General features: G+C 41.2%; 1 protein-coding gene across 1 annotated transcript in view; it reads left to right on the forward strand.

The window, feature by feature from the left end:
- The window catches only part of zfyve27 (zinc finger, FYVE domain containing 27), a 185,570-nt gene that overhangs the window by 66,732 nt on the left and 102,375 nt on the right, over window positions 1-16,463 (forward strand). Inside the window, exons 8-9 of the mRNA XM_043713175.1 lie at window positions 5,038-5,058; window positions 15,680-15,824. Of these exons, the coding sequence (XP_043569110.1) occupies window positions 5,038-5,058; window positions 15,680-15,824 (166 nt within the window). The remainder of the gene's footprint in view (window positions 1-5,037; window positions 5,059-15,679; window positions 15,825-16,463) is intronic.

Here is a 16,463-nt window from a genome sequence, read left to right on the forward strand (position 1 = left end):
TTGGTTAGGTCACATTTGGAGTACTGTGTGCAGTTCTGGTCGCTTCACTTTAGGAAAGATGTGGAAGCTTTGTAGAGGGTGCAGAGAAGATTTACCAGGATGTTGCCTGGAATGGAGAATAGGTCGTACGAGGATAGGTTGAGAGTTCTCGGCCTTTTCTCGTTGGAACGGCGAAGGATGAGGGGTGACTTGATAGAGGTTTATAAGATGATCAGGGGAATAGATAGAGTAGACAGTCAGAAACTTTTTCCCCGGGTACAACAGAGTGTTACAAGGGGACATAAATTTAAGGTGAAGGGTGGAAGGTATAGGGGAGATGTCAGGGGTGGGTTCTTTACCCAGAGAGTGGTGGGGGCATGGAATGCGCTGCCCGTGGGAGTGGTAGAGTCGGAATCATTGGCCAAGGGGACATAAATTTAAGGTGAAGGGTGGAAGGTATAGGGGAGATGTCAGGGGTGGGTTCTTTACCCAGAGAGTGGTGGGGGCATGGAATGCGCTGCCCGTGGGAGTGGTAGAGTCGGAATCATTGGCGACCTTTAAGCGGCATTTGGATAGGTACATGGATGGGTACTTAATCTAGGTTAGAAGTTTGGCACAACATCGTGGGCCGAAGGGCCTGTTCTGTGCTGTATTGTTCTATGTTCTATGTTCTAAGTGATTCAAATAAAGAAATAATTTTCAGAATGTTAGCATGGCTGGCAAGTTCACATTTATTGCCTAGTTCCAGGTGACCCAAAGAACTGTAATTGTCTAACATGCTGGAGAGTAATTACAAGTCAAGCACTTTCCGTGGATCTGCAGTACCATTTAGACTAAACTGGATTAAATGTGACCAGTCTTCTTCTCTGAAGAGCCAGTTAATCTGGTTGGATTTTTGGTGTTGATTTGAACCCTTCATGCTCTCTTCTACTTCTACTAGACTTATGATCAAGGGAAAGGTTGAAATTGGTGGACAGTTTCATTAAAGGTGCCATTAAACTATCACCAGTTGTTGTATAAACTTACCTGTTTCACCAATGACCTTTAGGAAAAGTAATTTACTGTCCTTACTTAACCTGATCTACACATGGTAAGGTCTCAACTACCCTCTGAACTGGCATAGAAAGTTATTGACTTTTAAGGCAATTAGGGACAGGTAACAAAGTGCTGACCTTGCTAGCGGCATTGACATCCCATGAAAGAGATTTTTTCAAAAAGGACTAGGCACTGAAAATGCAGAACACCGCAGTTCCTAATATCTGGCAACCTGGTCAGGTGGACATAATTCTAGGGCAGCTTTCCTATATGCTAGAGTTTTTGGAAATTTTTTTTTCGTTGTTAGTGGGAACTGTGCCTAAAATCTTGTGGTGTAGTCCATGCGGACCATTCGTTTCCTATCTCTGGCCCAGTATGTCAGCCATGCCAGAGTTGGCAGCACGCAGCACTCTCATGTATAAATCTGAAGAATTTGGGTTCCTTCTGTATGAACTTGAATGTGTAGTTCATACAGCCTGTCCCAGGCCAGTACTATGGAAGTCTTGTACTGCTAGAGATGCTTTTCTGATGATACTTTAAGCTGAGGCCCTAAAAGCGCTCTCCGTTGACTGCTAAATGTATTTTGAAGCTAGGGGAGTTTGTCTTGGCACCTTAACTAATATTCATTCCTTAGTCAATCTGCTTAAATCAAATTATATGGTCGTGAGAGCACCGCTGTTTGTGAAATCTTGCTGTGTACAAATTGGCTGCCATGTTTCCCATATTTCACTTTCCACTTCAAAAATATTTTCTGTATTTTTCAATTATACAATCTTCAAAGAGGGTATATAAGTACAAATTCTAGAGTCATAGAATCATACAGCATGGGAACAGATCTTTCGGTCCAACCAGTCTGTGCTGAACATAATCCCAAACTAAACTAGTCCCACCTGCCTCTGCTTGGCCCATATCCCTCTAAACATTTCTTATTCATGTACTTATCCAAATGTGTTTTGAACGTTGTAATTGTACCTGCATCCCATCACTTCCTCTCAAAGTTCATTCCGTACATGAACCACTTTCCGTATAAACAAATTGCCCCTCATGTCTTTTTAAAATCTTTGTCTTCTCATCTTAAAAATGTGCTCTCTAATCTTGAAATCTCTTGCCCAACGGAAAAGAATGCTGCCATTCATCTTATCTATACTCCTCATGATTTTATAAACCTCTATAAGGTCACCTCTCTACTTCCCATGCTTCAGTAAAAAAAAGTCCTAGCTTATCCAGCCTCTCCTTATAACTCAGACCCTCATTCCTGGCAATATCCTGGTAAATCTCTTCTGAACCATCTCCATCCTAATAATGTCCTTCCTTTAACAGGGAACGTTATTCCAGAAGAGACTGCACCAACATCCTGTACAACCTCAACATAACGGTCCAACTCCTATACTCAAAAGTCTGAGCAATGAACGCAAGCGTGTTAAACGCTTTCTAAACCACCCTATCAATACATGATACAAACTTCAAATAATTATGTATTTGAACCCCCTACATCTCTCTGTTCTACAACACTACCCAAGGCCCTACTTTTAATTCTATAAGTCTGCCCTTATTTTTACCAAACTGCAAAACCTCATTTATCTAAATTAAACTCCATCTGCCACTCTTTAGCCAATTGATTAAGATTTTTTTTGTAACATTCTTCACTATCCACCACACAACCAATCCTCTGCTAAGTTAGCTGATCTCAAATGTGCCTTGCTTTCTCTATTGATCCTGTTACTGCAACCCTTTTGAGCCTTCTGCTGCTGTTTAGATTTAAAGATTTACAAACAATGTAATAAAACCGATAAATGATTAAGATTAGATAAATTTCCCTTTGATGACTGATCTAAATAAAGCACAGCACTAACATTGGTGAACGTATTGTGTCAGTTACCTTATCTCAGTCTGGTACGAAGAATGGTCAGCTTTCCTAGAATGAGGCAAGGAAAAATCAACTGAGGTTCCTACTACTGATTACTATGTAGTATCGCGAGATCAGCGGTTAAGAGTGGGAATGGGCACTGCAGAAGCTCAGACAGATTGGCAAAACTCACTGCCTGGCAGTGCCCTTAAAAGGAGTAAAGGGAGTTGGTAACAGTTAGATAGTTTGCAGCACATTGGCTACTTTTCAAAGGTTGATTGGGAAATGTAATTGTAATACAGTCGTTCTGCTATAATGAGTGTTTTGTTAACAGAAATTCACTATAACACGATTAACGAATTGTGGGCACTGTTTCAAAAGTGCAAAATTTTAAAATGTGTGTTAGTTGTAACATGATTACGTTACTAACACTTTAAGCACTTTTTTTTATCACACAAGGTTGCTCAACTGCGCAACCATCACGTTATAGCAGAACGACCTGTGGTAGAAAGTGCATCTTTGAGATTGGAACCAAAATACATGTTAAAAGGAGAATGAAATGCTGTACTCTGTGCCACTGCTGTATCTGCCTAAGGAATGTATAATAGTGCAGTGTAGAAAGACGTGTAGTGTATGTTTAAACTGCTCAGGAAATGTTTAGTGGGGCAGTGTACAGATGTATTACTTTGTATTTGATTTGTTCCCTTCTCTCCCAGAGACCATGCCATTCTGGCAAATTTTTAAAAATGCAAACTGTTGACTTTGCTTTAACAATAATATTATATTTCTTGCATAATTGAATTGTTCAGAGCAATTAAAACCAACTGGAGTAATGTTCAGATATAAATTAGAAATTCTAACGAGTAGCTGAAATAAAAGCAGAGTTAAAAATCACACAACACCATGTTATAGGTCAACAGGTTTAATTGGAAGCACTAGCTTTCAGAGTGCTGCTCCTTCTTCAGATGGTTGTCACAACCACCTGATGAAGGAGCAGTACTCCGAAAGCTAGTACTTCCAATTAAACCTGTTGACGTATAACCTGGTGTTGTGTGATTTTTAACTTTGTACACCCCAGTCCAACACCGGCATCTCCATATCATAAAAGCAGAGTGTGTTGGAACTAAATAGCAGATCTGTCAGCATCAGAATTGACCACAGTGATGACTTTTATTTGTTTAGCACCTTTAAGGTAGTAAAAGGTCCCAAGGGACTTCACAGTAAAGTTAGATTAGTTTAGATTCCCTACAATGTGGAAACAGGCCCTTCGGCCCAACAAGTCCACACCGAGCCTCTGAAGAGTAACCCACCCAGACCCATTTCCTTCTGACTAATGTACCTAACACTATGGGCAATTTAGCATGGCCAATTCACCTGGCCTGCACATCTTTGCACTGTGGAAGGAAACCAGAGCACCCAGAGGAAACCCACGCAGACACGGGGAGAATGTGCAAACTCCACAGAGACAGTCACCCAAGGCAGGAATTGAACCCAGGTCTCTGGAGCTGTAAGGCAGCAGTGTTCACCATTGAGCCACCATGCTGCCCCAGTGTGATAGGCACAGAGTGCATGTAATTCTCAAATTTAAGTCAAGAGGATATTTTAAGACAGTACATCACAAGTTATCAAGCAAATTTTGACACTAAGCTGCAACAAAAGATTAGGGCAGGCGACCAAATAGGTAGTTTATAAGGTGTACCTTAACACTGGAAAGAAAGGCAGAAAAATTTGGGATTTGAGACAAGGGATTTCAAAGATTCGAGTCAAAGCAGCTGAAGACATGGTCACCTATACTAGAGCAATTACAATTGGGCTGGCACAAGAAGCCATTCAATGGTGGTGTGCAGATAACTCAAAGATTCAGAGTTGGGAAAGGATCAGAGATAATTAAGACCATGGAGAGGTTTGGAAATAAAGTTAATATTTAATGTGACTGAGGTTCCTTCAGATATGTTGTCTTCTCAAGTTCTCCCCTCGCTTCTGGTGTGGTGACCCTCTGGTTAAACCACCATCAGACATCTCTCTCTAATGAGAGAGCAGCCCTGTGGTCTGGTAAGACTAGACAAATTTGCCTTTAGCTTTACAAAATGAATTCTGCTAAGCATTGTGTGTTTTTTTTTAAACCCGTGTTCAGTATTTCAAATTGTTCCTTTGTCTTTTTCTGCTTATTCCAAAAGGAGCATCAGCTGCTGGTTACGGTAAGTAGCATGTGAATGTTCAAATGGATACTCCTTTTCAATAATGGAAAATATTTGTGTGACTTTAAAGGGGTAGGCATTCTCTTTTTACTCAACTTAATTCATGGCAATGTTCTTTTTACTGAATGAGTGTTGTATGTTCTGAACAGTTTACAAAATCCATTACCCTTCTGAACCCATGAATATTATTTAATGGGCTGGGGAGGTGACTTAGTTCCTGTTGCACTGATTGCTTTTATGTTTGCAGGAAGAGTGTAATTCTGTCACCAAGAGATGGATAAGGTAGCTGGTTAGTACTTCTGATATTCTTGTGTCCACATTAAAATAATCAGCATCCTTCTGGTTAGGGTGTTGAGTTGAAAAATTAATTCAGCACAACGTCTATGGCTTTACATTGATGTTTCTTGTCATTATCTTCTATCTGCAATACATTGTTCCATTTCGTGGCTTGAGGAACATGCGCATGTAGTTTACATCATCCTCCACTGAGATAACACGATATGAGGTTTTAACTACGTGTTGATGTGTTTTGGAAGGCCATCTCCCTCTACCTTACCTCAGTAAGAACTGGGGTCAAAGAAGGTTGCATCGACTCTCCTCTTCATATTTCTCATTGCAATACTGCATCTTGTCTCAAGACGATCCACAGATCAGATGGGAAACTATTCAATTTGCATCTCCTTCAATGCAAAGTAAAACCATTCTAATTTCAACCTTGGAGTTTCAATGTACAGATTATGCTAGTGTTCAAATGGTGCCTGTGTGCTCCCTGACTTGAACTGCATTTCAGATGATTTTCATTTCTTCCAAAACAAATGAGAAAATGTGCCATTCATCAAACGTCTAGAAAATGAAGCTCCTCTTCCAACCAATTTCTGCAGCACCACAACTGCCTGACCATTAATTTATGATCAACGGTGAGATCCTGGAAATGAGGTCCGTCTTCCGTACCTTGGGAATCTGCTCTCAGAATAGACAGATAAAGATAATGAAATTCTTCATCGCCTCCATTGTGTCAGTTCAGTCTTTGACTGACTGGCTGCAGAAAGAAGCATTTGAGAACCAGGATATTGAACTCAAGGCTAAGATCATGGAAGAGCTTCTGTGAAGAGAGTAAGGAGATGGTGTCCACTTTAATGTAAATAAGTGCTTGTCCAGATAAATGCAGCTTGTTCTGCTCTTTTAAATCAGAACTCAGTGCATAGTCTCCTATTGTAATTAATTCATTAAAAATATCAAATAAAACTGAAGTGCCTTGCTGCCTCACCTCTAACTTAGTTATCCAAACCATCTTAGAAATACAACTGAACATTCCCAAAGTAAATGCAACACACTCCCTGGGTCAAGTTAATTTCAAACTTCATGAAGTATATTATAAATCTCCCCACACTAGCTTAATCTGCCTAAACTCATGACAGCACAAACATGACCGATTTTTCCCAGATTAGATGTTGACCTGCTGCCAAGTTTGAGTGTGGTTGGGGCCTGTGGCTTTGTGCCAGTTCTGGCCAGTATTTTTTGGAATGGGAGTGAGCTTTTGTAGTTTCATAGTAATAGAAGCAGGAGTAGACCATTTGGCCCATCAAGCCTGCTCTGCCATTCCTTAAAATTATGGCTGATCTATCCACTGTTTCAGCTCCTCCTACCTGCATTATGCCCATAACCCTTAATTCCCCTACCATACTAAAATACATTCAAATATGTCTTGAATATATTTAATGAAGCTGCCTCTACTGCTTCCTTGGGCAGATAATTCTGTAGAATTACAACTCTCTGGTAAAAGTAGTTTCTCATCATCTCTGTCCTAAATCTACTCCCTCTAATCTTGAAGCCATGTCCCCGAGTCCTAGTCTCACTCACCAGCAGAAACAACTTGCCTCCTCTATCTTATCTATCCCTTTCATTACCTTATATGTTTCTATAAGATCCCATCTCATTCTTCTAAATTCTAGTGAGTACAGTCCCAGGCAACTTAACCTCTCCTCATAAGGTAACCCTCTCATCTCCAGAATCAACTTGGTGAACCTCCTCTGCACCGCCTCCAAAGCCACTATATCCTTCCTCAAGTAAGGAGACCAGAACTGTGCACAATACTCCAGGTGCAGCCTCATCAACACCTTGTACAATTGCAGCAGAACCTCCCTGCTCTTAAGTTCAGTTCCTCTGGCAATGAAAGCCAGTATTCCGTTTGGCTTCCTGATTATCTGTCGCATCTGCAAATGAACGTTTCGCGATTCATGTGCGAGCCCTCCTAAGTCGCTTTGCACAACAGTATGCTGCAATCTTTCACCATTTAAATGTCACTGACCTACTATTTTTACTTCCAATGTGGATAACTTCACATTTAGCAACATTGTACTCCCTCTGCCAGACCATTGCCCACTCACTCAACCTAGCTAAATCTCTCTGCAGACCCTCCACATTCTTTTGCATAATTTGCCTTTCCCCTCAATTTAGTTTCATCAACTATCTACTCTTCCATATTGTTTATATATATCATGAACAGTTGTGGGCCCAACACCAACCCCTGCGCCACCCCACTCACCACTAATCTCCAACCAGAGAAACACCCATTTATCCCAACTCTCTGCTTTTTATTGGTTAACCAGTCCCCTATACATGCTAGTACATTCCTTGCAACTTCATGCATTCTTAACTTATGCATGAGTTTTTTATGCAGCACCTTATTGAACGCTTTCTGTAAATCCAATTATACAACATCCACCCATTCCCCTCCATCCACTGCACTTGTTGCATCCTCAAAGAGCTCAGTAAGTTTGTCAAACATGACTTCCCCTTCCTGAATCCATGCTGCATCTGCCTGATGGAACCCTTTCCATTGCAGATATCTCACTATTTCTTCTTTAATGATGGCCTCCAGCATTTTCCCAACTACAGCTGTTAAGCTAACTGGCCTATAGTTACTTGCCTTTTGCCTACAGCCTTTTTTAAACAGCAGCGTGACATTCCCTGTCTTCCAGTCTGCTGGAATCTGCCTGGAGTCCAGTGAATTTTGGTAAATTGCCACTAACGTACCTACTATAACTTTCACCATTTCTTTGAGCAACCTGAGATGCATTGCATCAGGACCAGGTGACTTATCTACTTTTATCCCCTCATGTTTGCTCAACACTACCTCTTCAGTAATAACAATTGAATCGAGATCCTCACCTCCTATCATATCCTTAACATCATTCTTTGGCATGTTAGACACATCTTCCACTGTGAAGACTGACACAACATAGTTATTCAAGTCCTCTGCTGTTTCAGCATTACCCAATATTAGTTCTCCGCAAGGGACTTTAGCCACCCTTTTCCATTTTATATATTTATAAAAACGCTTCCTATCAGTTTTTGTATTCTGCTCATTTGCATTCATAATCTATCTTTCCTTTCTTTATTGCTTGCTTCCTGGTTCTTTGTTGCTTTTCAAAGTTTTCCCAGTCTTCCTGTTTCCCACTACTCTTGCCACTTTGTAAACCTGAGCTTTTGATTGGATCACTTCCTTTATTTCCTTGGTTATCCAAGGCAGGCTCTTCCGAACTTGTTTTCGACCAGAATATACTTTCCTTGAGCACTGTAAAAATCTCTTTGAAAGTCCTCCACTGCTCCTCAAATGTTCCACCATATAACGTGTGTTCCTAGTCTAAATTTATCCAACTCCTTCCTCATCCCATTAAAGTCTCCCTTATTTCAGCATAACATCCATTTTAGATGATACTATTTGTACATGAAATTTGATCAACTGTGATCACTCTTTCTGAGAGGTTCCTTAACTACGGGATCATTCATTTTACCTGTCGCATTATACAGGACTGATTTAAGATTGCACGTTCCCCCCCCCCCCCCCCCCCCCCCCCCCCCCCCCCCCCACGCCCATTGCATCCCCCCTTGTAGGTTTGGTAACATGCTGTTCAAGAAAGTTATCATGGATGAGTTCCTCTTCAAGACTGCCTCTATTGATTTGATTCAGCCAATCAATGTGCATGTTGAAGTCCCCATGACTATTGCCTTCCCATTCTTGCATGCATCTGATATTTCTTGATTGATCACTTGTGCCACTGTAGTAGTAAGATTGGGTGGTCTACAGACTACTCCAACCAGCGATGTCTTCCCCTTACTATTCCTGATCTCCACACAAATGAATTCAACATTTTGCTCTTTTGTTTCCTATACCATCTCTCCCTATCGCCCTAATCTCATCCTTAGTTAAGAGCCCACCTCCCTTTCCTTCCTGCCTATCCTTCCTAATTACCTGATATCCTTGGGTATTTAAGTATTGTAAGTAGCCTTTGATTTCTTTTAAATATAATTTGCAAGTATAACTTGGAGTATTAGTGAAAGCTGTTGTGTAGTGGAGTGCATGTTTAAGATTTGCAGAAAATCAAAGCAAATGGAGATTAGTCTATAAAAACATTAGGTTGATACAGGGCACAGTTGGGTAATGCTGTTTATTTTTCAGTTGGTTTGAGCAAGATTATTTCCATCTGAATAATAGGTTTACACTTTTAACTTGTTCCCAGTTTGCGTTAAGGGCACATTAGGCCATTTGGTACAAAATATTTTGTAATCAGGTTCTGCCTTTCTCAACTGAAAACAAAAAAAAATGCTTGAGGTCACTGGAGAGAAGGCAAGCTAATGGTTTGAGTCTAGATGACTCGGCATCAGAGCCTTTCTCATGCTCAGGCCATCTCAAAGCACCTTATACCGATGATATACTTTTAAAATGTTTTATTGTTGAAAACAATGGCAGCCAATTTGCACAAGATCCCATAAACAATACTGTGACAACGACCAGATCATCTGTCTTCAGGGTGTTGATTGAGGGATAACTATTGCCTTGAGGACATTAAAGAGAGCTGTAGTTTTCTTCTGAAAAGTAGCATCCCCATCCTTGAACTGACCCAGGTTCAAGTCCCGCCTGCTCCAAAGGTGTGTAATAACATCTCTGTTTCTAATCAACTGTTCAATGTAGGAACAAATTCCTGCAGATGTTGGAATCTGTACTGAAAACAAATGCTGGAAATCACAGCGGGTCAGACAACATCATGGAGAGAGAGCAAGCTAACGTTTCAACTCTGGATGACTCATCAGAGGTCTGATGAAGAGTCATCTAGACCCTAAACGTTAAGTTTGCTTTCTCTTCACAGATACTGTCTGACCCGCTGTAATCTCTGTTAGAGACAAAAAAAAACTGCTGGTGCTGGGATTCAAAATAGGCAGGGTCTAGATTAGAGTGGTGCTGGAAGAGCACAGCAGGTCAGGTGGCATCCGAGGAACAGGAAAATCGACGTTTCGGGCAAAAGCCCTTCATCAGGAATAGAGGCAGGGTGCCTCCAGAGTGGAGAGATAAATGAGAGGGCATGGGGGTGGGACGAAAGTAGCATAGAGTACAATGGGTGAATGGGGGTGGGATGAAGATGATAGGTCAGAGAGGAGGGTGGAGTGGATAGGTAGAAAGGAAGATAGGCAGGCAGGACAGGTCATGAGGGCGGTGCTGAACTGTGGTGAGGTGGTGGAAGGGGAAATAAGGAAACTGGTGAAATCCACATTGATGCCCTGGGGATAAAGTATTCCGAGGTGGAAGATGAGGCGTTCTTCCTCCAGGCATCGGTGATGAGGGAGCGGTGGTGGAGGAGGCCCAGGACCTGCATGTACTCAGCAGAGTGGGAGGGGGAGTTGAAATGTTGGGCGGTGGGGTTGATTGGTGCAAGTATCTCGGAGATGTTCCCTAAAGCGCTCTGCTAGGACGCGTCCAGTCTCCCCAGTGTAGAGGAGACCGCATTGGGAGCAACGGATACAATAAATGATATTGATGGATGTGCAGGTAAAACTTTGATGGATCTGGAAGCCTCCTTTGGGGTCTTGGATGGAGATGAGGGAGGAGGTGTGGGCGCAGGTTTTGCAATTCCTGCGGTGGCAAAGGAAGGTGCCAGGAAGGGAGGGTGGGTTGTTGGGGGCCGTGGACCTGACCAGGTAGTCACAGAGGGAGCGGCCTTTGTGCAAAGCGGAAATGGGTGGGGAGGGAAATATATCCCTGGTGGTGGGGTCTGTTTGGAGGTGGCAGAAATGTCGTCAGATGATGTGGTTTATGCGAAGGTTGGTAGGGTAGAAGGTGAACACCGGGGGGGGGGTTCTGTCCTTGTTACGGTTGGAGAGGTGGGGTTTGAGGGCAGAGGGGCAGGATGAGGACGAGATGCGTTGGAAGGCATCTTTAACCATGTGGGAAGGGAAATTGTGGTCTCTAAAGAAGGAAGCCATCTAGTGTGTTCTGTGGTGGAACTGGTCCAGGTCTTGAAGAAGGGTTATACCAAAATGTTGAGTTCTGCACCTCCTGATGCTGCCTGGCTTGCTGTGATCTTCCAGCCTCCTGCATGTCCATTGTAATCTCCAGCATTTGTTATTTTTAGGTTGATTAGAAAAATAGGTTGTTTAAAAAAAAGATGTGCCTTGGGACCTTTTACAAATACTTGAGAAGCCAGATAAGGCCTCAGTGTCATATTTTATCTCAAAATATGGCACGAAGTGTCAATCTGGACTTTGTGCTCAAGTTTCTGGGAAGCATAAACAGGAATTTCTGGAAAAGCTCAGCACATCTGGCAGCATCTGTGGAGAGAAATCAGAGTTAAGTTTTCAGGCCGAGTCACCCTTCCTCAGTTGTGAGGAAGTTCCGAACCGAGGAAGGGTCACTTGACCCAAAATGCTAACTCTGACTTCTCTACACAGATGCTGCTAAACCTACTGAGCTTTTCCAGAAATTTCAGATCTTGTTTCTGATTTACAGCTGCCGCAGTTCTTTTGGTTTTCTGGGAAGCACATTGAACTCAAGGCCTTGGGATTCAGAAGTGAGAGCGTGCTCCATTCTGAACCCTAAATGAATTAACTCAATGGTAGCCATGATGTCGCGGTGTTGGTGTTGGACTGGGGTGGACAAGCTAAAAATCACACAACATTAGATTATAGTCCAACAGATTTGTCTGGAAGCATTAAATAAACCTGTTGGACTATAACATGGTGTTATGTGATTTTTAACTAACTGAATGGTGATAGCCTAAGGCATCTTCACAAGCTTGAATAAGGATAAAATCTGTGCTCATTAGCTTTCTTTTATGATTGTTAGAAAACCATTTTTGTACAAGTGGAAAGTGAGGGATTTCCCTTCCTTGTTTTGTCTGTTTGATTTACTAGAGGGATCCCAGTACATCCTTTAGCAATAAACAATGATACTTAGTTCTGCTACAAAGGCACGGGGCGGCAGAAGTGGTACTCTTATTAGTCTATATGACAGACATCTGCAAACGCTTACCCAGGCCATATGTCTGGAATTTTGTGTTATTCACACAATCGTATATTTTGTTTTATGCACACTTGTGGAGTTATCATCTAAACTTAATTTATTGCCTAGTTTATTCAGTACCAAATTAAGTTCATTAAAATTTGAATGGTTCATATTTATACTGAATTGCCCCTACTATGAACAGTAATTCTCACAATGCTATTTACAATGGATTTGTTAATGCAGCAGTGCTTTCTCTGCTACGAGCTGAACCAGACTGTTCACGATCTTGGGTGTCATTGTTGATTCGGAGATGGGCATCAGACCAAAAGGTAAAGTCAACATACTCCCAGTTGACCTTGGGGCTGCTGTCTCGTTAGGGAGAGAGAGATGACTTAGTAGTGAATTTAATCTGAAGGTGGTCACAACTCAAGTAAAAGAGGAGGTTGAGAAGGCAGGACCTTCACAGTAACCTCAACCAGTGCAGGAATTGAATTATGCTGTTAGCATCACTATACAATCAACTGAACTAACTAGCCCCATTTACTTTGCGACTGTGCTACCACTAAGACTGCCTGTTTTCACATCTGTAACGTCACCTAACTTCAACTTGCTGAAACTCATCTTTTAAAATCCTCATTCATGGCTTTGTGATCTCAACTATTTCAGTGCCATCCTAGCTGGCTTCCGATCTTCCAGTCTCTCCAAACCTATGCCTGTCCAAAATTCTGACTATGGCCTTGTTCATCTCTGTGCTCGCTGTCCGACATTGATCTCAATTGAGCAACACGCCATTTTTAAATTTCCATTTTAAAACCGTTTTCAAATTCCACCGTGATCTTGTCATCACACTAATCTCCTTTAGTGCCACAATTTTCTAAATCTCTACAGCACTCTGGTTCTAGCATTAGCTATGCTACTGACCTTTCTAAGCTCTGAAATACACACTCTTCACCTCTGCCATTGAGCATTCCTTGACCCACCTTTGAGACTCCCTTTCCCAGCAGTTATCAGACTTATGAATGGCCCTCTTAAATGCTACTGGTGATGTCTTTCTGCACCTTTTTGGCACATGTAACACTGTATCCTGCACTCTGTTCTGTTACCCTGATGGGCTTGTATAATACAATCTGCCTGCAAAGCACATAAGACAACACTTTTCACTGTACCTTGGTACACATGACCGTAATAAATCAAATTGTGTCAAATAAAGCCTTTTTGATCAAATGTTTGATGACCTGAACCAGTAGCCCCTTATTTGCGTTGATGTCAAATTTTGTTTGAGAATGCTCTTGTAAAGCGTGTTGGTGACTGCATTAAATGTGCAATGCAAATGCAATTTGTTGTTGCATAAGTCACCCTATAAAACAAGCTAACTCTAGGGATCTGTGAATATAAACTGTGAAATTGGGGTTAGAGTAAGGAATGAAAATTTGCAGTTGGAGCTAAGATAGTTACAATACTATGGCAGTTGGTGGAGTTAATATCTAATTATCCAATTGATTAACAAGGTGAATGGAAAAGGCTGGATGGGCTAAATGATGGACTTTCCATCTATAGCAGCTGGGTAGTTGACCCAGATGTGAGGGAGAAAGACATGGTAACAATGTGACAGACAATCCTTAATAAAACTAAATAAATAATATCTGCACAAATCAGATAACCTATCTGAGATTTTCATTGTATCGATTTTGAGCAAGCGTTGTATGTTAAGCATGTTTGATCCTCTGAATACTTTGTATATTTGGCATGGAGTTCAGTGTGGCTGTTCTGAAAGTGTTTTTTTCTGTACAAAGATTGATTGTAATTAAGGGATTTTAAACAAAAAATCTTGTTAAGAGTTCCAGATGTAAATATTTATATTGCCGCAATAAAAATTTGGGTGGCACGGTGGCTCAGTGATTAGCACTGCTGCCTCACAGTGCGAGGGATGCGGGTTCAATTCTGGCTTCGGGTGACTGTGTAGAGTTTGCACATTCTCCCTCTTTCTTGTGGGTTTCCTCTGGGTGCTCCAGTTTCTTCCCACATTCCAAAGGATGTGCAGGTCATGTGAACTGGCTATGCTAAATTGCCCATAGTGTTATGTACATTAGTCAAGGGTAAATTTAGAGAAATGAGTCTGGGTGGGTTACTCTTCAGAGGGTTGATGTAAACTTATTGGGCTGAAGGGCCTGTTTCCATGCTGTAGGGAATTTAATCTAATCTATTCAAAATGTGATTTTAGGTTGGGACATTGCTGGAAAGGCAACATTTATTGATCAACTCTAGTACTGATTTGCTACTCCAGATAACCTGGTAACGCCAGTGGTCTGCTCCCATACAGCTAAATGAACAGCTAACACCCACTAAATTACCTTTCAGCAGGAACTTAGTCTTTTGTGGAACTCATTCCAAAAAGAAGTTAAGGCACACAATCTCTGGCGCTCAGTGCAATGCTCTGTCAGTATAGCACTGATAGGCAGTGTTGTCCATTCATACCAATCAACATGTGAGGCCCCATATCACATTTTGAAGGTGAGTTTCCTGTGTCCTGGATGACATTGCTGCTGAGACACAATCACGATAAATCAATTAAAACTGTTCATTCATCTCTATAGTGTGATCTTACTGCAGGTAAATTACAGTCACATTTATCTATATCATAGCAATTATTACATTTAAGTGCAATGACATTTGGAACACTTTTGAGACATGGTCTGACGAACAATGTGTTGTTAATCCTAGTCTTTGTTTTTTTGACAAATTCCATTTTTCTGCCAGTCCTCAGTTTGAATAACTGTTCAAAGTAATCGTCAAGTTTATAATTCACGAAAGCCTGAATGGTGCACATAACTCTAAGTTTGCTATATTCCACTTTTGAGTATGTGTTTTCCTGCCTAGTACCCTCAACAAGCCTGGAGGTTGGGTTGATAACCCTGACCTCAGCCCAAACTACCAAAAACCAGGTTGTCTTCCTGTTGCTGTAATGCATTTATTAATCTCATAATAATTTTGTTCATTCATTATTGCTCACTGTAGGTCTCTTAAACAACCACAATTACTGACTTAATCCTAGCTGTCTTCCGTTTTGAAGCCTAACAAATTCAGCCCTGTATCACTCCTTTTTCTTATTCAACTATTGGATGGTGAATCCTAAACTAGAACCCCAAGATTAGTAACCTGGGATAAGCACAAACTGGTAGAACATATGTGTTATCTATTTGTGGCTCCATGACCATGTTTAAACAGCTGATATGGACCAATACTTGGTGTGCAATTGTGAAAGCTACTGGCTTTTTCTCCCAAGTTCACTTAGTATGTTTTGAATTTAATCTTTGATCTGATGATGATTTATTTTGTCTTTAGGAGGATGATGATGGTCCACAGTGCACTGGGGATTATGATCTGACCATGCAGGACAATGGATTTTTTAATAAGAATGAGCCCATCAGGAGCAAAGTCTCCAAGTTGACTGAAAAACTGCGGAAGCGATATCCCACCAATAACTACGGTAAGTGGCAATTACATTAAATTTTTGTAATTTTGTTAAATGCGTTAAACCAGTATTTTGTGGGAGAATTTAGTTTGAAGATGCAGAAGGATATTTCTAATAAATTAGTGAACTTCGGTGATGTTGCATAAATTTAAAATAAAATTGTATTATTTCTCTGGAATTTTTTTCAATTTCCATTTTTTTCTCTCCCTCTCACTCATTTGCTCTTGCCCAACCTCTTGGAGCATGTGTTATAATGGACTTTAATAAATTATGACTTTCTGTTGTAGCTAGTATACTGTTCTCTATTCTCTGGTGTGATCTTTTGGAAGTTACCACATATAGACTGTTCATTTCAAGATTTTCAGAGCCTAGCTTTGGAGTTAAACTGTAGAATAAAGTACCATAGAAGGCTGGAACCTAATGCTTTGGCAGCATAGAAAGAGTATTCTGGAGATATTGCTGCATGAGAACTGAATAGAAAGCCAAAGTCAGCACCACCCACTGGTTTCATGAATCCCCTTCCATTTGTTTCCATCAACCGTGCTGGGCCTTTAGATCTCTGAGCTCTCACATCTGTTGTCTTCCTTCCAGTGTTGGTTTTTGGATCAGATCACTTTCCCAATCCTGACATATTTCAGGAACTCTCTGATGAGT

The sequence above is a fragment of the Chiloscyllium plagiosum genome, chromosome 22 (genome assembly GCF_004010195.1).
Source record: "Chiloscyllium plagiosum isolate BGI_BamShark_2017 chromosome 22, ASM401019v2, whole genome shotgun sequence".
Taxonomy (NCBI): Eukaryota; Metazoa; Chordata; class Chondrichthyes; order Orectolobiformes; family Hemiscylliidae; genus Chiloscyllium; species Chiloscyllium plagiosum.